The following is a 22,768-nucleotide window of genomic DNA, read 5'->3' on the forward strand; positions in this document are numbered from 1 at the left end:
TGAGAGGATGGGGAGAGCGGAGAGGAGGGCTGAGTGTCAGGGAGGAGGGAGTCAGCTCCGCTTCCCACTCCCCTCCTGCCTCCCTTGGGGCAGCCGGCTCCCTGCCTCCTGCCGGCGGATCTCAGCCTCTCAGTGTCTCCCTGCCCTGTGCGAGAGCAGCATCCTCTGAGTGTCCTCCGCGCCCTGACGTCCCACCGGCCGGGACCCCCTGTGCCACCCCAGGCTGGGGCCCCCTGTGCCACCCCAGACTGGGACCCACCTTTCACCCCCGTCTTGGACCCCCTGTGCCACCCCAAGTTGTGACCACCTGCCTGGACACACCTGGCAAGGACCCAGATGCCAGCCCATGCTCAGAGCCCGGCTGCCCCGGCACGGTGAGGACCCCGCTATCCGCCGGACCCCTGGGCATCATCTCTCTGGGATAGTAAGTTGTTGGCCGCTGTTGGATCTGTCGCTGCTTGGAGAGGACCAGCCCGGTGAGCTCGGGGCAATTCACTAACATCTGGGCTGCCTCTTTCCGGGAGTTTTGCCCTCTGGTCGGGGGGAGAAGACCCCGCTGGGCACATGTTCTCCATCCAGGATACCCTCTCCCGGGGAGGACTCAGCATGAAGGAGGAACCGCTGGCTGCCGGCTTATCCTCCGTCAGGTCTTGGATGCACGGCTCGGGGATCCTGGACTCCGGCACCGCTGCCCAGAGGTAACGGGGGTGAGGGCATCAGGTGACGCGGGGAGGGGGCATTCGCAGGCGTCTTACCCCATCCTTAGAAACCTTAAACTCCCTGCGCAAAGCGCTCTACAGTCCTAGCAGAGTTTGGACTTGGGCTACCATGAGACAGGCTGGGCTACCATGAGACAGGCTGGGCTACCATGAGACAGGCTGGGCTACCATGAGACAGGTGGGGTGTGCTATACTGACATTGACAGCTGTGGCTAGTATAAAGCAGCCTAGGCTACTGCATGACCTCCCTGTATACTGACAGAGGCTACCGCCGAACTACCCCTTACTGTACAGGTGAGCTGAGAGTCATGAAACCTAGAACCTGCCGGCAGATCGGCCCCATCCGGCCCCCTGCTGTAAAGAACTTAATCAATCATTGGTCTCGTCTTAGATTCAGGAGCCGTATGTCTATCCCATGCATGTTTAATACCCTCACTGTATTACCCTCTACCACCTCTGCCGGGAGGCTGTTTTCTAGCAGTGACTCAATCACATTTCACTGTTTATGGTGTGACGGAGACGCCGGGGCTTGCAGTAAACGCTCCGTTATTTCTCTGTAACCAGAGTGCAGTCTCTGCAAAGCTCTACGGAGCGTCCTGTACCAAGTCCCCCCCTTCTGCGACTAACACTCCCAGCATCCTCAGCCATGCTTACAATCCATACAGGCAGCTGCTGGCTTTCCAGCGGTTTGCTTCCCCTAACTATACCCGCTGGCTGAGCATCATGGGAGTTACAGTCCACAGAAGCTAATGTACCAGACCTGCTGTTACTAGAAAGACTCGACACTGTATAGTAATACCCAGTACTGATATTGTACAGCGCTGCGGAGTATGACGGCGATATATAAATAATAATAACACATTGTACAGCGCTGCGGAGTATGACGGCGATATATAAATAATAATAACACATTGTACAGCGCTGTGGAGTATGACGGCGATATACAGATAATAATAACACACATTGTACAGCGCTGCGGAGTATGACGGCGATATATAAATAATAATAACACACATTGTACAGCGCTGCGAAGTATGACGGCGATATATAAATAATAATAATAACACATTGTACAGCGCTGCGGAGTATGACGGCGATATATAAATAATAATAACACATTGTACAGCGCTGCGGAGTATGACGGCGATATATAAATAATAACACACATTGTACAGCGCTGCGGAGTATGACGGCGATATATAAATAATAATAACACACATTGTACAGCGCTGCGGAGTATGACGGCGATATATAAATAATAACACACATTGTACAGCGCTGCGGAGTATGATGGTGATATATAAATAATAACACACATTGTACAGCGCTGCGGAGTATGACGGCGATATATAAATAATAACACACATTGTACAGCGCTGCGGAGTATGACGGCGATATATAAATAATAATAACACACATTGTACAGCGCTGCGGAGTATGACGGCGATATATAAATAATAACACACATTGTACAGCGCTGCGGAGTATGACGGCGATATATAAATAATAATAACACACATTGTACAGCGCTGCGGAGTATGACGGCGATATATAAATAATAATAACACACATTGTACAGCGCTGCGGAGTATGACGGCGATATATAAATAATAACACACATTGTACAGCGCTGCGCAGTATGACGGCGATATATAAATAATAATAATAACACACATTGTACAGCGCCGCGGAGTATGACGGCGATATATAAATAATAATAACACACATTGTACAGCGCTGCGGAGTATGACGGCGATATATAAATAATAACACACATTGTACAGCGCTGCGCAGTATGACGGCGATATATAAATAATAATAATAACACACATTGTACAGCGCCGCGGAGTATGACGGCGATATATAATAATAATAACACACATTGTACAGCGCTGCGCAGTATGACGGTGATATATAAATAATAATCACACACATTGTACAGCGCTGCGGAGTATGAGGGCGATATATAAATAATAATAACACACATTGTACAGCGCTGCGGAGTATGACGGCGATATATAAATAATAATAACACATTGTACAGCGCTGCAGAGTATGACGGCGATATATAAATAATAACACACATTGTACAGCGCTGCGGAGTATGACGGCGATATATAAATAATAATAACACATTGTTCAGCGCTGCGGAGTATGACGGCGATATATAAATTATAATAACACACATTGTACAGTGCTGTGGAGTATGACGGCGATATATAAATAATAATAACACACATTGTACAGCGCTGCGGAGTATGACGGCGATATATAAATAATAGTAACACACATTGTACAGCGCTGCGGAGTATGACGGCGATATATAAATAATAATAATAACACACATTGTACAGCGCTGCGGAGTATGACGGCGATATATAAATAATAATAACACATTGTACAGCGCTGCGGAGTATGACGGCGATATATAAATAATAACACACATTGTACAGCGCTGCAGAGTATGACGGCGATATATAAATAATAATAACACACATTGTACAGCGCTGCGGAGTATGACAGCGATATATAAATAATACTAATAACACACATTGTACAGCGCTGCGGAGTATGACGGCGATATATAAATATATATATATATATTATATATACAATATATAATATATATATATATATACAATGTGTGTTATTATTTATATATCGCTGTCATACTCCGCAGCGCTGTACAATGTGTTATTATTATTATTTATATATCGCCGTCATACTCCGCAGCGCTGTACAATGTGTGTTATTATTATTATTTATATATCGCCGTCATGCTCCGCAGCGCTGTACAATGTGTGTTATTATTATTTATATATCGCCGTCATACTCCGCAGCGCTGTACAATGTGTTATTATTATTATTATTTATATATCGCCGTCATGCTCCGCAGCGCTGTACAATGTGTTATTATTATTTATATATCGCCGTCATACTCCGCAGCGCTGTACAATGTGTGTTATTATTGTTATATATCGCCGTCATACTCCGCAGCGCTGTACAATGTGTGTTATTATTGTTATATATCGCCGTCATACTCCGCAGCGCTGTACAATGTGTGTTATTATTATTTATATATCGCCTTCATACTCCGCAGCGCTGTACAATGTGTGTTATTATTATTTATATATCGCCTTCATACTCCGCAGCGCTGTACAATGTGTGTTACTATTATTTATATATCGCCGTCATACTCCGCAGCGCCGTTTGCTTTTATAGGTTAAAAAAATGATACAAATTATAATTTTCAAATTTTTTTAAAATAATTCCCCTTAATCTTAAAAAAAGAACCCCCAAAAAACAGAAGAATACAATTCTCCATCACCTATAGAATCGCATAGTTTTTGAAAATAAATATTTTAGGAATATTATTTTTTATTTTGTTTATTTTTTTATTTTGTTTATTTTTTATTTTGTTTATTTTTTATTTTTTTTTAGACGTATAAATTATTTTTTGGTTATTATTGTGGAGGATTCCGGGGATTATTCTGTACGATTTCTGAATAAAAAATATTTAATGAACACGCAGGGAATATTTGCCTTTTTAATGTAAATTTTAATGTTTTTTTTTTTTTAATGTTCCATAAATACAGCAGCTGTAGGCATTCACGGGGTTAAAGTGTCCGCCGCGTGCTCTGAACCTGATGCCGATGTACTCGGCTCTTACGCAATTATCACGCCTACAAAACCAAAACCACTTGTTCCAACCTAAAATCTAACGAGAAATCGGAAATGAATGAGCGGCCGGTAAACCAAAATTTTTTGACATTTTTTTTTTTACTCTATTTATTTAATTATTTTGCCAAGCAGTTGCCAAATTCTGGTTTAAATTACATATTTATTTACTTATTTATTTAAAAAAAGAAAAAAAAAAATTTTTTTAATTTATTTAATTTTTTGCCAAGCATTTTACAAATTCTGGTTTAAATTAATTTTTTTTTCATTTTTTTTAAATTTTATTTACATTTTTTTTATTTCATTTTTTTTGCCAAACATTTGCCAAATTCTGGTTTAAATTACATTATTAAAATTAAATTATTTTATTTTGTAAACAAGTTTTATTTAATTTTGTATTCATTTATTGAATTTTTGGGCCAAGCATTTGCCAAATTCTGGTTTCAATTACCGGTATATATTTATTAATTTATTTATTTTTTAAATATTTAACTTTTTATTTATATACAGAATTTTTGGGCCAAGCATTCGCCACAAAATCCCCTTTTTTTGCCCCCAGACTTGGTTTAAAAATGGTTATTTATATAGCACCAGCAGAAGCTGCAGCGCTGTACACAGGAATGATATTTGTGACGGTAACTATAAAGTTATTTTTGTTCAATTAATACAACTATGCATAAAGGGGTTAATTTGCTACATGGTGACCTGTTTATCTATACATCATACAGGGCTGGACACCAGGGATTGGCCTCTCATTATGCACAGTTAACGCGCAGCTCACATTATCTTCCATCTGACACCCATCTACGTCGCACTGTTTAGTGGAATGAGCCCTAAAACACGGTGATCTGTCAGGGATTCGGGGGGGGGGGCTTGCAGGGCGTATTTTTAGGGTGAGGGTCCGGCGTGCATACAGAGAAGGGGCGTCTGTAGGGAGGGAGGGACTGTATTCAGGAAGGGTTCGGGGGTTTTGCCTTCTGGATGAATAGAGATATCAGTAACGGTATAATGTATAGATAAATCAGTGACCGGCCCCCTGTATAATGTATAGATAAATCAGTGACCGGCCCCCTGTATAATGTATAGATAAATCAGTGACCGGCCCCCTGTATAATGTATAGATAAAATCAGTGACCGGCCCCCTGTATAATGTATAGATAAATCAGTGACCGGCCCCCTGTATAATGTATAGATAAATCAGTGACCGGCCCCTGTATAATGTATAGGTAAATCAGTGAGCCGGCCCCCTGTATAAATGTATAGATAAATCAGTGACCGGCCCCTGTATAATGTATAGATAAATCAGTGACCGGCCCCCTGTATAATGTATAGATAAATCAGTGACCGGCCCCTGTATAATGTATAGATAAATCAGTGACCGGCCCTGTATAATGTATAGATAAATCAGTGACCGGCCCCTGTATAATGTATAGATAAATCAGTGACCGGCCCCTGTATAATGTTATAGATAAATCAGTGACCGGCCCCTGTATAATGTATAGATAAATCAGTGACCGGCCCCTGTATAATGTATAGATAAATCAGTGACCGGCCCCTGTATAATGTATAGATAAACCAGTGACCGGCCCCTGTATGATGTATAGATAAATCAGTGACCGGCCCCTGTATAATGTATAGATAAATCAGCGAGCCGGCCCCTGTATAATGTATAGATAAATCAGTGACCGGCCCCCTGTATAATGTATAGATAAATCAGTGACCGGCCCCTGTATAATGTATAGATAAATCAGTGACCGGCCCCTGTATAATGTATAGATAAATCAGTGACCGGCCCCTGTATAATGTATAGATAAATCAGTGACCGGCCCCTGTATAATGTATAGATAAATCAGTGACCGGCCCCTGTATAATGTATAGATAAATCAGTGACCGGCCCCTGTATAATGTATAGATAAACCAGTGACCGGCCCCTGTAGTGATGTATAGATAAATCAGTGACCGGCCCCTGTATAATGTATAGATAAATCAGCGAGCCGGCCCCTGTATAATGTATAGATAACCCCAAATGGTGGCTGAGGGTGATGGGAGTGAGTGTCAGATCTCCAAACATTGTCATTTTCTGGGTTATTTATATCCAATGAAGTGAAGAGAGCTACCGAGACCCCACACTGCGCATGCGCTGGTCCTAGAGCCTGGTGCGGGGTATTTGTGTGACTGAGGGGGGTATTTATTAGAATAATAATTTCCCCCGTTTAATTATAAAGCCATTTCCTGCTGTTTCTATACACATTATCGGGGCTTTTAGGGCCGTAGAACCCTGCGATCCCCTCATACCCAGCAAACATTCTGACCTCCTAGAAAAGCATCAGGGATCTGGGACATTAACAGGACTGGTGAGCTTAAATAGGGACACTTGGGAAGTATTTTGGTTTATTGAAAACTGATGTATAGTCAGTGATGTGGATGATGTCTTCATATTGCAGAGCTGCCAATAGTGCTGATTTTATCAGGACTGTCTCAGCAGAAGCTTAAGTGTCGAATACCCCAGCAGGACTGGCAGCCCAGGGTTTATCAAACGGCAAAAATGACAAGATTCTTCCCCGACCTCCCCTCATCTGCCCCAACCTCCCTCATCTGCCCCGACCTCCCCTCATCTGCCCCCAACCTCCCCTCATCTGCCCCGACCTCCCCTCATCTGCCCCGACCTCCCTCATCTACCCCCGACCTCACCTCATCTGCCCCCGACCTCCCTTCATCTGCCCCGACCTCCCCTCATCTGCCCCGACCTCCCCTCATCTGCCCCAACCTCCCCTCATCTGCCTCCGACCTCCCCTCATCTGCCCCGACCTCCCCTCATCTGCCCCCGACCTCCCCTCATCTACCCCCGACCTCACCTCATCTGCCCCCGACCTCCCTTCATCTGCCCCGACCTCCCCTCATCTGCCCCGATCTCCCCTCATCTGCCCCCGACCTCCCCTCATCTGCCCCCGACCTCTCCCTCATCTGCCCCGACCTCCCCTCATCTACCCCCGACCTCCCCTCATCTGCCCCCGACCTCCCTTCATCTGCCCCGACCTCCCCCTCATCTGCCGCGACCTCCCTCATCTGCCCCCGACCGTCCCCTCATCTACCCCCGACCCTCACCTCATCTGCCCCCGACCTCCCTTCATCTGCCCCGACCTCCCCTCATCTGCCCCGATCTCCCCTCATCTGCCCCCCGACCTCCCCTCATCTGCCCCCGACCTCCCCTCATCTGCCCCCGACCTCCCCTCATCTACCCCCGACCTCCCCTCATCTGCCCCCGACCTCCCCTCATCTGCCCCCGACCTCCCTTCATCTGCCCCGACCTCCCCTCATCTGCTCCGATCTCCCCTCATCTGCCCCCTACCTACCCTCATCTGCCCCGATCTCCCCTCATCTGCCCCCGACCTCCCTTCATCTGCCCCGACCTCCCTTCATCTGCCCCGACCTCCCCTCATCTGCCCCCGACCTCCCCTCATCTGCCCCGATCTCCCCTCATCTGCCCCCGACCTCCCTTCATCTGCCCCGACCCTCCCCCTCATCTGCCCCCCGACCTCCCCTCATCTACCCCGACCTCCCCTCATCTGCCCCCGACCTTCCCTCATCTGCCCCGATCTCCCCTTATCTGCCCCCGACCTCCCTTCATTTGCCCCGACCTCCCCTCATCTGCCCCCGACCTCCCTTCATCTGCCCCGACCTCCCTTCATCTGCCCCGGACCTCCCCTCATCTGCCCCCCGACCTCCCCTCATCTACCCCGACCTCCCCTCATCTGCCCCTGACCTCCCCTCATCTACCCCGACCTCCCCTCATCTACCCCGACCTCCCATCATCTGCCACCCGACCTCCCCTCATCTGCCCCCGACCTCCCTTCATCTGCCCCGACCTCCCCTCATCTACCCCGACCTCCCCTCATCTACCCCGACCTCCTCTCATCTGCCCCCGACCTCCGCCTTCATCTGCCCCGACCTCCCCTCATCTGCCCCGACCTCACTTCATCTGCCCCTGACCTCCCCTCATCTGCCCCCGACCTCCCTTCATCTGCCCCCAACCTCCCTCATCTGCCCCGACCTTCCCCCTCAATCTGCCCCCGACCTCCCTTCATCTGCCCCCCCGACCTCCCCTCATCTGCCCCGATCTCCCCTCATCTGCCCCCCAGACCTCCGCTTCATCTGCCCCGACCTCCCTTTCATCTGCCCCGACCTCCCCTCATCTGCCCCCGACCTCCCCTCATCTACCCCGACCTCCCCTCATCTGCCCCTGACCTCTCCCTCATCTACCCCGACCTCCCCTCATCTACCCCGACCTCCCCCTCATCTACCCCGACTCTCCCTCATCTGCCCCCGACCTCCCCTCATCTACCCCCGACCCTCCCCTCATCTACCCCGACCTCCCCTCATCTACCCCGACCTCCCCTCATCTACCCCCGACCTCCCCTCATCTGCCCCGACCTCCGTTCATCTGCCCCCGACCTCCCCTCATCTGCCCCCGACCTCCCTTCATCTGCCCCCGACCTCCCCTCATCTGCCCCGACCTCCCCTCATCTGCCCCGACCTCCCCTCATCTGCCCCCGACCCTCCCTTCATCTACCATCCACCAGTAGGGGTAGTGGCCACGTTACCTGCCCCTCATGCCCCGTTCTGCCACCTTTACCCCAAATTCTCTTGTGTGGGGTATTTAGAGACCAGTTTGCGGCTGATCTGTAACTCCTGTTCGGCTGGAAAATGCGCGTCTGAGAGTCATAGGAGTGAATGCTGCGGCCGTCATGACATCACGGCGTGACTGCCCCTTTAAGAGAGTCCACGAGCCCCCTCTCACCGTGCACAGGGGTTCCCTCCGGTCAGCGAGGGGTTAAAAACTCTTTGATTCCTTCCACAAAGTGACTGGGAGTGGCCAACCAGAATCACTATTATTATTATTACTGTTACTATTATTACTATTATTATCACTATTACTATTATTTCATTATTATTATAACTATCACTATTACTATTATTAGTATTATTATTATTTCATTATTATTATTATAACTATCACTATTACTATTATTATTTTACTATTATTATTATTACTACTATTATCACTGTTATCACTATTACTATTATTATTTTACTATTATTATTATTACTACTATTATCACTGTTATCACTATTACTATTATTATTTTACTATTATTATTATTACTACTATTATCACTGTTATCACTATTACTATTTCACTATTATGATTCCGATTATTATTATCACTATTACTATTAATGTTATTAATTTTATTGTTATGATTATTGTATATAACATAAGAGTTCAACTTACAGAAACTACAGGTGAGGCGTAGCATAATATTATAACGTAATACTGATAATAATGATTATAATACTACTATAATACTGATAATAATTCTGATAATAATACTGATAATAATACTACTGATAATACTACTAATAATACTGATAATTCTGATTATACTGATAACAATACGACTAATAATAATAATAATAAACTGATAATAATACTACTAATAAATACTGATAATAATTCTGATAATAATACTGATAATAATACTACTACTAATAATAATACTGATAATAATACTACTAATAACACTGATAAAAATACTACTAATAACTGATGATAATACTACTAATAAATACTGATAATAATTCTGATAATAATACTGATAATAATACTACTACTAATAATAATACTGATAATAATACTACTAATAACACTGATAAAAATACTACTAATAACTGATGATAATACTACTAATAAATACTGATAATAATTCTGATAATAATACTGATAATACTACTACTACTAATAATAATACTGATAATAATACTACTAATAACACTGATAAAAATACTACTAATAACTGATGATAATACTACTAATAAATACTGATAATAATTCTGATAATAATACTGATAATACTACTACTACTAATAATAATACTGATAATAATACTACTAATAAATACTGATAATAATTCTGATAATAATACTGATAATAATACTACTACTAATAATAATACTGATAATAATACTACTAATAACACTGATAAAAATACTACTAATAACTGATGATAATACTACTAATAAATACTGATAATAATTCTGATAATAATACTGATAATACTACTACTACTACTAATAATAATACTGATAATAATACTACTAATAAATACTGATAATAATTCTGATAATAATACTGATAATAATACTACTACTAATAATAATACTGATAATAATACTACTAATAACACTGATAAAAATACTACTAATAACTGATGATAATACTACTAATAAATACTGATAATAATTCTGATAATAATACTGATAATACTACTACTACTAATAATACTGATAATAATTCTGATAATAATACTGATAATAATTCTGATAATAATACTGATAATAATACTACTACTAATAATAATACTGATAATAATACTACTAATAACACTGATAAAAATACTACTAATAACTGATGATAATACTACTAATAAATACTGATAATAATTCTGATAATAATACTGATAATACTACTACTAATAATACTGATAATAATTCTGATAATAATACTGATAATACTACTACTACTAATAATACTGATAATAATACTACTAATAAATACTGATAATAATTCTGATAATACCACCAATTAATTGTAGTATAATATAAAATATTATTATAATATTATAATTATAATATAGTAATAATAATACCCCAGAGGGGTAATTAATGCTCTATGTGAATGATTTTACCCCCCCCCCCCCCGATAGGGTGTCATGTCTGCTCAGCAGCTGCAATAGGAATGGATTTGTGGTGTCTGGCCAGGGAAGGGTTAAATGGTCAGCTGGCCGGGTGTTGTGGGAGTGATGACAGGCAGGGGCCGGGAGGGGCCGGGGTATTATTTTAAGCTTGGAGTACACCTGTTTTTCACAATAACAAGGTATCTGCTACCCTGTCTGCTCCCAGGGGCCCCGTAACAGCGTCTCTGCTCCCAGGGGCCGCGTAACAGCGTCTCTGCTCCCAGGGGCCCCGTAACAGCGTCTCTGCTCCCAGGGGCCCCGTAACAGCTTCTGATTAATTAGAGAGAAGCAATTAGCAGAAAAAACACGGAATAGACGAGGGCCCCGGAGGGCGCTGCCCTGGGACCCCTGGGGGCCACACCTGAGCCCAGGCCTCCCGCCCTCCGCTCGTCTCGCATTAGATTTACCGTTTCCCTATAATTTGGATTCTCCGTGACTCATCCTGAGCGTCTCTTCTGTAATCATACCTCCAAAGTGTCTCTGTATGGTTTGGGCAGTCCCTCTGTGCAAACGTGTGGGCAAGCGAGGCCGTGTGATCTTCCAACCTGCGCATGTGAAAACGGGGAGAGCAGCGCGGCCCCGCCGGACAGTGCTTACAAATCAGGACTGGTCCACTTAAAAGAGCACAGTTTGGAGCTATGATTAAAGTGTTTTTACCCCAGTCTCGGGGTGAAGGGGCAGATTCTCAGGGTTTTTACCCAGTCTCGGGGTGAAGGGGCAGATTCTCAGGGTTTTTACCCCAGTCTCGGGGTGAAGGGGCAGATTCTCAGGGTTTTACCCCAGTCTCGGGGTGAAGGGGCAGATTCTCAGGGTTTTACCCCAGTCTCGGGGTGAATGGGGAGATTCTCAGGGTCACACAGTCCGGAGCCGACCCCTTTATAGTCTCTTCTGATTTAATGATATCTGAGCGTCCTGATTGGTGCTTTTCTCCCTGCTTTATCGCAGCTAGAATCCCTGTTTGAACACAGGTGACTCCATTCAGAATATCTTCACCAGTTTCCATGACGATCGTAATTCGAGCCACACGGCCGAGTTTTATTGATCATACCAGAGAGACCATTAGAGGTGCAGCTAGCGCTGTGACTGCAGGGGGGCCACCATGATGGGGCCCCAGCCGCTCCGCGTCCCCAGGGACACCCGCAGCCAATCGCCCGTCAAATAACTGAGCAGTGAGCGTTTAACCCTTAAAGTGCCAGCTTCTGTATGTCACGCGTAGGAGCCGCACTTTTCACCCTCCCAGCCCCGTCACTGGATTTCTGCCCTCCGGCACCCAAAGGGTTAGGAGCTCTCACCCCTTTATGGGTAGACCTGTAAAAAATGTATGCCCAGGCCATATGAGCTGACAATCTAATGTTTCTAAACTGCTGTATATACGCATTCTGCAGCGGCTGATGTCCCCCCCCCCCCCCCGCTTTCCTAACACCGTGGGACAAACGAGAAACCATCATTCTGTCCATGAACATAACAGGAAATAGATCGGAAATCCAGCGCGGACGGGGTTAATGCTGTAAATGACTATTGTTTTTTAATGGCATCTCCTTTCATAGGTGTACAGAGGCCGTTTATCACTCCCATCACTCCTGTGTTCCAACAGCCCTTTATCACTCCCATCACTCCTGTGTTCCAACAGCCCTTTATCACTCCCATCACTCCTGTGTTCCAACAGCCCTTTATCACTCCCATCACTCCTGTGTTCCAACAGCCCTTTATCACTCTCATCACTCCTGGGTTCCAATGGCCCTTTATCACTCCCATCACTCCTGTGTCCCAATGGCCCTTTATCACTCCTGTGTTCCAATGGCCCTTTATCACTCCCATCACTCCTGTGTTCCAATGGCCCTTTATCACTCCCATCACTCCTGGGTTCCAATGGCCCTTTATCACTCCCATCACTCCTGTGTTCCAATGGCCCTTTATCACTCCTGGGTTCCAATGGCTCTTTATCACTCCCATCACTCCTGTGTTCCAACAGCCCTTTATCACTCCCATCACTCCTGTGTCCCAATGGCCCTTTATCACTCCCATCACTCCTGGGTTCCAATGGCCCTTTATCACTCCCATCACTCCTGGGTTCCAACAGCCCCTTATCACCCCCATCACTCCTGTGTTCCAATGGCCCTTTATCACTCCCATCACTCCTGTGTTCCAATGGCCGTTTATCACTCCCATCACTCCTGGGTTCCAACAGCCCCTTATCACCCCCATCACTCCTGTGTTCCAATGGCCCTTTATCACTCCCATCACTCCTGGGTTCCAACAGCCCCTTATCACCCCCATCACTCCTGTGTTCCAATGGCCCTTTATCACTCCCATCACTCCTGTGTTCCAATGGCCGTTTATCACTCCCATCACTCCTGTGTCCCAATGGCCCTTTATCACTCCCATTACTCCTGGTTCCAATGGCTCTTTATCACTCCCATCACTCCTGTGTTCCAATGGCCCTTTATCACTCTCATCACTCCTGTTTCAATGGCCCTTTATCACTCCCATCACTCCTGTGTTTCAATGGCCCTTTATCACTCCCATCACTACTGTGTTCCAATGGCCCTTTATCACTCCCATCACTCCTGTGTTTCAATAGCCCTTTATCACTCCCATCACTCCTGTGTTTCAATAGCCCTTTATCACTCCCATCACTCCTGGGTTCCAATGGCCCTTTATCACTCCCATCACTCCTGGGTTCCAATGGCCCTTTATCACTCCCATCACTCCTGTGTTCCAATGGCCCTTTATCACTCTCATCACTCCTGTGTTTCAATGGCCCTTTATCACTCCCATCACTCCTGTGTTCCAATGGCCCTTTATCACTCCCATCACTCCTGTGTTTCAATAGCCCTTTATCACTCCCATCACTCCTGTGTTTCAATAGCCCTTTATCACTCCCATCACTCCTGGGTTCCAATGGCCCTTTATCACTCCCATCACTCCTGGGTTCCAATGGCCCTTTATCACTCCCATCACTCCTGTGTTCCAATGGCCCTTTATCACTCCCATCACTCCTGTGTTCCAATGGCCCTTTATCACTCCCATCACTCCTGGGTTCCAATGGCCCTTTATCACTTCCATCACCCCTGTGTCTCCAATGGCCCTTTATCACTCTCATCACTCCTGTGTTCCAATGGCCCTTTATCACTCCCATCACTCCTGTGTTCCAATGGCCCTTTATCACTCCCATCACTCCTGTGTTTCAATAGCCCTTTATCACTCCCATCACTCCTGTGTTTCAATAGCCCTTTATCACTCCCATCACTCCTGGGTTCCAATGGCCCTTTATCACTCCCATCACTCCTGGGTTCCAATGGCCCTTTATCACTCCCATCACTCCTGGGTTCCAATGGCCCTTTATCACTCCCATCACTCCTGTGTTCCAATGGCCCTTTATCACTCCCATCACTCCTGGGTTCCAATGGCCCTTTATCACTTCCATCACCCCTGTGTCCCAATGGCCCTTTATCACTCTCATCACTCCTGTGTTCCAATGGCCCTTTATCACTCTCATCACTCCTGTGTTCCAATGGCCCTTTATCACTCTCATCACTCCTGTGTTTCAATGGCCCTTTATCACTCCCATCACTCCTGTGTTCCAATGGCCCTTTATCACTCCCATCACTCCTGTGTTCCAACAGCCCTTTATCACTCCCATCACTACTGTGTTCCAATGGCCCTTTATCACTCCCATCACTCCTGTGTTTCAATAGCCCTTTATCACTCCCATCACTCCTGTGTTTCAATAGCCCTTTATCACTCCCATCACTCCTGGGTTCCAATGGCCCTTTATCACTCCCATCACTCCTGTGTTACAATGACCCTTTATCACTCCCATCACTCCTGGGTCCCAATCGCACGTTGTGTAGAGTTGAAGCCTGATTGAGGTTAGAACGTCTGAGTGGCCCCGATGGGTTTTGAGCATCTGATGTCAATTTATGGTTTTGGGCTCCAGCATTGAGGTTAGATAATCACCTATAGGTAACATGCTTTACACTGGGTCATGTGATTCGTTCCCACCGCTGTATCTGATTGGTCCCCCCACCGCTGTATGTGATTGGTTCCCCACTCTGTATCTGATTGGTCCCCCCACCGCTGTATGTGATTGGTTCCCCACGCTGTATCTGATTGGTCCCCCCACCGCTGTATGTGATTGGTTCTCCCGCTGGCCTACACTCAGCCTCCTCCATGAGATGTGTAATTGCATTAGGGGGAGGGGCCCCGGGATCCCCGGACGCTGCTTACAGTAACTGCCTCACTTACTAGAAAACGCAGCCATTACCTTCAATAATTAATGGGAGACGGCGCGGCGCTCAGAGGAACGGGGAGGAATAACGATGGAGGACATTGTTACACTCGTCATGCTCTGTCCACAAACAGCACAGAGTATACATTATACAGGGGCCGGCCCGCTGATTTACCTATACATTATACAGGGGCCGGTCACTGATTTATCTATACATTATACAGGGGCCGGTCACTGATTTATCTATACATTATACAGGGGCCGGTCACTGATTTATCTATACATTATACAGGGGCCGGCTCACTGATTTATCTATACAGTATACAGGGGCCGGTCACTGATTTATCTATACATTATACAGGGGGCCGGTCACTGATTTATCTACACATTATACAGGGGCCGGCTCACTGATTTATCTATACATTATACAGGGCGTCTGATCATATGTATCCCGTGTTCAGTGCGATGAACGGAATAGGGGAACAGATGTTTGCTTTGTAAGAGTACGTTTGTTGATCTGTGGAAATGCCCCGGGGACCCCGGCGGGGTAATTAGGGAGCTTTTTTATTTATACAGTCAGTGGAATCAGCTCATCCATTGCGGGTCATTTTAAAGCTAAAACACGGAGCCTCCTGGAGGAATCTTTACCCTCTGTCAGCGGATTCCGCAGCTTTACTGCTCTCAGCTCAAAGCCAACCCCCCACCTCCCTCCGCAGTAACTTCTGCCGCCTTTACGGTTCTCCGGTCTGTCCAACTGGGGGGGGGGGGGATGGGAGATGAGAGAGAGAAGAGAGAGTGGATAGGAGAGAGGAGAGAGAGGGGACGGGAGAGAAGAGAGAGAGAGAGGGGACGGGAGAGAAGAGAGAGAGAGAGGGGACGGGAGAGAAGAGAGAGAGAGGGGACGGGAGAGAAGAGAGAGAGGGGGGACGGGAGAGAAGAGAGAGAGGGGACGGAAGAGAAGAGAGAGAGGGGGGACGGGAGAGAAGAGAGAGAGAGGGGACGGGAGAGAAGAGAGAGAGAGGGGACGGGAGAGAAGAGAGAGAGAGGGGGGACGGGAGAGAAGAGAGAGAGAGGGGACGGGAGAGAAGAGAGAGAGGGGGGACGGGAGAGAAGAGAGAGAGGGGACGGAAGAGAAGAGAGAGAGGGGGGACGGGAGAGAAGAGAGAGAGAGGGGACGGGAGAGAAGAGAGAGAGGGGGGACGGGAGAGAAGAGAGAGAGAGGGGACGGGAGAGAAGAGAGAGAGGGGGGACGGGAGAGAAGAGAGAGAGAGGGGATGGGAGAGAAGAGAGAGAGAGGGTACGGGAGAGAAGTGAGAGAGGGGATGGGAGAGAAGAGAGAGAGGGGATGGGAGAGAAGTGAGAGAGGGGATGGGAGAGAAGAGAGAGAGGGGATGGGAGAGAAGAGAGAGAGGGGATGGGAGAGAAGTGAGAGAGGGGATGGGAGAGAAGAGAGAGAGGGGATGGGAGAGAAGGGAGAGAGGGGAAGGGAGAGAAAAGAAAGGATGGAAGGGAAGAGAGAAAGGGGGAAAGGAAAGTTTATTTCAAAGGAGGAGAAAAGTTACAACAGGAGGTCAGAATCTAACACTAGAGAGTCAGAGACTGAGATGGAATGGAAGGAAGTTTTACTTTACTGAGGGGGGTAGATAAGTGGAACAGCCTCCCAGCAGAGGTGGTAAAGGGTAATACAGTGAGGGGATTAAACATGCATGGGATAGGCATATGGCTCCTGAATCTAAGACAAGACGGGGGCCGAGTGGGGCGGAATAATCTGCCGGGCAGGTTCAGGGTTTCCTCGTTTGGAATTCTGTGCTGAGAGAAGTTGGTAAAACTCGGCTCTGTAATCAATACGGCTTTAATTCAAACAAATATTCCAGAACTCGCGCGTCTGATTAACTCAGAGAGCTCTCAGGCGGCAAGTGCCTCCAGAATCATTTTACCGCTAATCTCACCCCACAACTAAATACACAAATTAACCCTGTCCTCCCCAGCAAGAGCGTGAACCTTCAAGTTGGAATAACTGGCAATGAATAGGTTAACGGGCCTCTTTGTTGTACATTTGTCAAATATAATAAAAAACCTAATAAATGTCATTTAAGTTTATAGATTACATGAACATGTATTAGGACCCCCCCCTTTTGATAGTCTGGGAAGATAATCGCAGTATTATTTATTACATTTATTACACTTTATTTTTATTTATTTTTTACTTTTATTTTTATATGATAATGCATTTATATTATATTATTTTATAATCATTTTCTGTATCTATTTTCTTATATTACAATTTATATTTTATATTTTTCTTTGACCGATATAATGGACTAATTGGTTACATATATATATATATATATACAGGTATATATATTTATATATATATTTATTTATTTATATTGATTCTTCTATAAACGGATTCTCTGATTTTATACCCCAATATAACTTGAAATAAATGTAAAGTTTATGCCGGAGGCGATGGGCTCTGTGCAGCGGCCGTTTCCCAGGCAAAGAATGTATATTTATAAATGTATAGAAATGGTAATTGTTATTAGGACGTCTCTGAGGTCACCTGCTTGAAAATCTTCTTGTGCCATGCTGTGAGTTAATATTTCCCGAGGCTCGTGTGATGTCACATTTTCCATTTCCCTTTTTATTGTGCTGAAAAGGTTTTGTCGGCCCGCGGAGGACGGTGTGTTAGGTTGGGAGTGCACTCATTGAAGCACTTATGTTTCATGAACTCAGGTGGGTTGGTGAGCCCAGTGCCGACATTGCCGCATGGAACCAGGATTTGAGGTCTACATTGAGAGAGAGTGCACATAATGAGGGCCAAATTAAGCAGGGGGTAGGGGTGTCCTTATGCTGACCAATTATGACCGATACCGGTTGACCATAGAAGACATATAGATTTTGGGAGCCGTTAGAGTGGATCTTGATGGTTTCCAGACTCACCATTGAGTGTCACACTAGTTGCTCAGACCCATTCATTGTGGACTCAGCTGCCAACCGTGTTACGGCTAAAGTCTGGAAGATGCTTCCTTCTCCCCATGTCCACCGGGAACGCAAAACTTCAGCCGTCAGGCAGGACTACCGTCAAAGACAGCAGGACACCCGGCTCTTCGGGAACCTCGGTGGCTCTGTACAGAAGTAGAATAATGCAGAGCGTTACCCCCCTGACAAGGGCAGCGCCCCAATTTTATTTTTTTTTAAGCCCTGAGGTCAGAGCTTCGCTGTGAGGGAAATAAAAAAGTGCCGTAGGGCCACAGTGGACACCAGGTCCCCTTCTTTGTTTTCTTCTGGGGTCACACTCCTGAGTGATACGCGGCCCCTTCCTTCCCTCCCTGCCCGTAAGGCCTGCAGGAGGGCCAGATCTTCTTGGTTGGGACCACGAGAATACTCGTTCAGAGGAGGGGGGCCGCTCAGAAGAGCAACCTAACTCCCCTTCTCATCAGAAAAATTGAGCTTTTTAGGAGACTCGGCTTCACCGTGGATTTTCAGTGAGTCAAAAGTCGTGTCCGGTGCCGTCATACAGTTTGTATTAATAAATCAAATACAAAAAAGTGAAAATGAACACACGTGCTCTGTGCAAAAAACTGCAATCGTGTGAAACAAAAACTGTTTACAAAGTGATCCCCTAGGAAGCCCCGGCCCCGGCTGGTGTAATACAATTATTTTCTAGCACGCACGGCACACCAATAGGCTGGGGCTAGTGTATACACAACTAAAAAGTGCAAAATGTGCTCACCGGCATGCAACACGTAAAAAAAGTCAAGTGCGCTTCCCCTCACACATTCACCTGGTGCTCAGTGCCCGGTCCTGGACCAGAGGTCTAAAACATCCTCAGGGCTGCCTGCTTTCCCTTTCTCACAGCTACTCAGTTCATCTTAGCCAAAAAGCAGCCCCAAGACTTCTCCCAAATAACAAGCCAGGACTCATATGCGGTAAACCAGGAACTAACTAACTCAAGGAAACAATCACCACCAGCCTCCAAGACCCTTTCAATAGGCTGCGGTGAGTTACGACCAGCATGCATCACACCATATGTAAAATACAATATGCAGATCATATGCAAATTAGTTATCAGCGAAAACCAGGGGTCAACCGTCTATTAAATTCAATATGGCGGCCAACTGTTTACTGACTCCCACAGCCTTCATTGTTGGACTCAATAACTTGGCTTTTAATGACTATACGGCTTGCTGGTTGAATAGGCTTACTTGAGTTATGTTATGAGTTAAGTTATGCGTTAATTAAGTAACTCAACCAGTGGAGTATTCTGGCCCAGGTTGAGTAGGGTGGCAGCAGGTTGGAGGGGGGACAGAAAGCCCCTCTGCAACAATTCTCTCATTTGGTGATCAGATTCCTGTGTGAGCCAGTTGGAGGGATCGGCTTCAACCTCATGTAGTGTTCTTGCTGGGTGTTCTGGTTACCATGTTGTAGACTGCTACTCAGCAGAGAGGACCATGGTCATGAAGGCGAGAGCTGGGGTAACAGCAGTGTCCAGGTTAAGAACACCCCTGAGCCTAAATACACTCTGAGCTAAACTGAGAACCTCTAGTACAGCTGCTTAGGGACATGATGTCCAAGAGCCGGACTCTCGCTGACCTGGCGATGCTTTACATCCAGATGTCTTTAATAAGGAACTTGTTCTTATCTCTGCCGTTTCCATAACTGAACATCTTCATCACTTGTTCTGGTTCCATATCAGCCCCCCCCAATCCGGTTTGGGTTTCACGTTACTCTGTCATTGAGACATTTATGGGCTGCTGGCTCATGTGGGAGCCGCTCTGAGCTCAAGATTCCATCATCGGAATGATTCGGCTTCTTTCTATAGAACGTTCTCAGACAGAGAGCTGACAGTCATTGCTCAGCATGACCACGGCAGGACTGAAATCCCCTATAACGGCACGCCAACGGCACGCCAACCCCATGCCAACCGCATGCCAACGGCCCTACTGTGTGTGCTGTGGGACGCGGGTCTCGTGTTATGGAGTGAGATTATCGCTATGAGCTGTTTATTGGATATATGTACAGGGGGTCGTCGGGTGATTGGCTCCCTGGTGCTCCAGCCACTGCTTAACAGGCAAGAGGATAGAGGTTATGTTGTGAACCCTGCCCACAAGAGCTTACAATCTAGAAGGCTGCCTCTAGCCATTTGAAGCCCAAACCTGATCCAGTGCGTAGTTGTAATGGTAGAAAAATGTTATTTCCAAAGAGAACAGGAATTCTGCCTTTTGCTGGGGGGGGGGGGGTGAGAGGTTTCCGGGGCAAAAGAGAGTCTCAGGTTGTCTTTACAGCATGGAGGGCCCTGAAACTCAGAGGGTTAAATTCCACTTACAGCTTCAATAAAGCCAGGAGCCAATAATGTATGAGAAAATGATGGCCAATAAGGGGTTAATGTAAGGAAGATGAGGGTATCGCAGGGTTCTACAAAAGCCCCGATAATGTGTATAGAAACAGCAGGAAACTTCAGGGTTTTGTGAGTTTACCCCCATGTACTAAACGCAGTCTATAGAATCGCCGCGGGGGTATCCAGAGCCCTTCTGTTACATCGGATATATGCGAGTATTTCAATAGGTGGCGCTGTCCAATTAAAGGTTCCGCCTGTTCGTTTGGTGAATGCGAAGTGTCTGATCATCAGATGGTGACGAGACATTGATGAAGGTTTTATTAAACATCTGGCCTGTGATTTACCCCCCTCCCCAGTCCCCACTACCACTTAGAGGTGTCGGAGGTGCGTGCTGAGTGATCACATGTCCTACATCTTAAATTCTCTTTAACAATCAAAAATGAAGGGGATAATATATACAACGCTACAGAATATGAGGGCGCTATATAAAAATAAATAATAATAATTTGAACAGGAAACGATGAAGTATTGGAATAGGATATGATGTAATAATGAGGTTTACAGGAATTTATCTCTGAGAAACGTTCGGTCATCTACTGGGGGAAACTTGAAATCATATTTTATTATAAAGATAATAATAAAGATCATATGAGATTCTAGAAGCCATACGATTGGCTGTCGGGGAGAAACACAACCCCCGAAATGAAGGGCTTATTCTTGGGGTTCAACACAGTGTTTCAACACGGTGACATCCATAGAGTATCCGTATATTCACTCTGTGTAAAAAAGTCTGGCCGTCCCCGAGGCGAAGGTTATATAGAATGTTATATAGAATGTTATGTTATGGAATGTTATATAGAATGTTATGTAGAATGTTATATAGAATGTTATGGAATGTTATATAGAATATTATAGAATGATATATATATAGAATGTTATATAGAATGTTATATAGAATGTTATATAGAATGATATATAGAATGTTATATAGAATGTTATATAGAATATTATAGAATGTTATATAGAATGCTATATAGAATATTATAGAATGTTATATAGAATGCTATATAGAATATTATAGAATGTTATATAGAATGCTATATAGAATGTTATGGAATGTTATATAGAATGTTATGGAATGTAATATAGAATGATATATAGAATATTATAGAATGTTATGGAATGTTATATAGAATGATATATAGAATATTATAGAATGTTATGGAATGTTATATAGAATGATATATAGAATATTATAGAATGTTATGGAATGTTATATAGAATGATATATAGAATATTATAGAATGTTATGGAATGTTATATAGAATGATATATAGAATATTATAGAATGTTATGGAATGTTATATAGAATATTATATAGAATATTACCGTATTGGCTCGAATATAGGCCGCACTTTTTCCCCCCACTTTAAGTCTTTAAAGTGGGGGTGCGGCCTATATTCGGGGTCTAGCGCCCGACGCCCGGGACAGGCAGCGGGGTTAGGATACAGATCCCCCGCAGCGGTGCAGGGGACCTGCATCCTACTCTCCATTACGCTCAGACAGCCTCCCCTGCCCCTGGGGGTGAGGGCACGGGAGGTTGTCTAAGCGCATCGTGCGGACGGTCACCGGCTGCGGAGGTTGTTTACCCGCATCGCCGCAGCCGGTGACCGTCCGCACGATGCGTTTTACCTCTGCCCCCAAGACTTACCGGAGCAGACTCCCGGGTGTCTTGCGGGGCCGGCGGGGGACATCTACGCAATACGCGTATACAACTTCCGGTGCCGCCCCTTCCACTTTCTGTTGGTGTCCCCGAAAGATCAGTCCTCGGCCCTCTGCTGTTCTCTCTTTATACTTCCTCTCTTGGCAAACTAATGAACTCATTTGACCTCCAGTATCATCTATATGCAGATGATACCCAAATCTACCTGTCTCCTCCTGATCTCTCTCCATCTCTCCTGTCCCGTATTACCAATTGCTTGTCTGCTATTTCTTCATGGAGGTCA

The 22,768-nt window shown here is 45.4% G+C and overlaps 1 protein-coding gene across 12 annotated transcripts in view; it reads left to right on the forward strand.

The window, feature by feature from the left end:
• Positions 1 to 564: 564 nt before the first annotated feature.
• LOC149281014 (transcription factor COE3-like) overlaps positions 565 to 22,768 on the forward strand; it is a 60,084-nt gene continuing 37,880 nt past the window's right edge. For 11 of the 12 annotated variants that reach the window (XM_089499843.1, XM_089499844.1, XM_089499851.1 and 8 more), the window contains exon 1: positions 565 to 698. In XM_089499843.1, coding sequence (XP_089355969.1) covers positions 565 to 698 — 134 coding nt within the window. Of the gene's footprint in view, positions 699 to 21,359; positions 21,370 to 22,768 lie in introns of those variants that run through there. The other variant, XM_089499855.1, reaches the window with a different exon arrangement.

Source organism: Sceloporus occidentalis, unplaced genomic scaffold (assembly GCF_023333645.1).
Source record: "Sceloporus occidentalis isolate IW3139 unplaced genomic scaffold, rSceOcc1.0.p SCAF_140, whole genome shotgun sequence".
Lineage (NCBI taxonomy): Eukaryota > Metazoa > Chordata > Lepidosauria > Squamata > Phrynosomatidae > Sceloporus > Sceloporus occidentalis.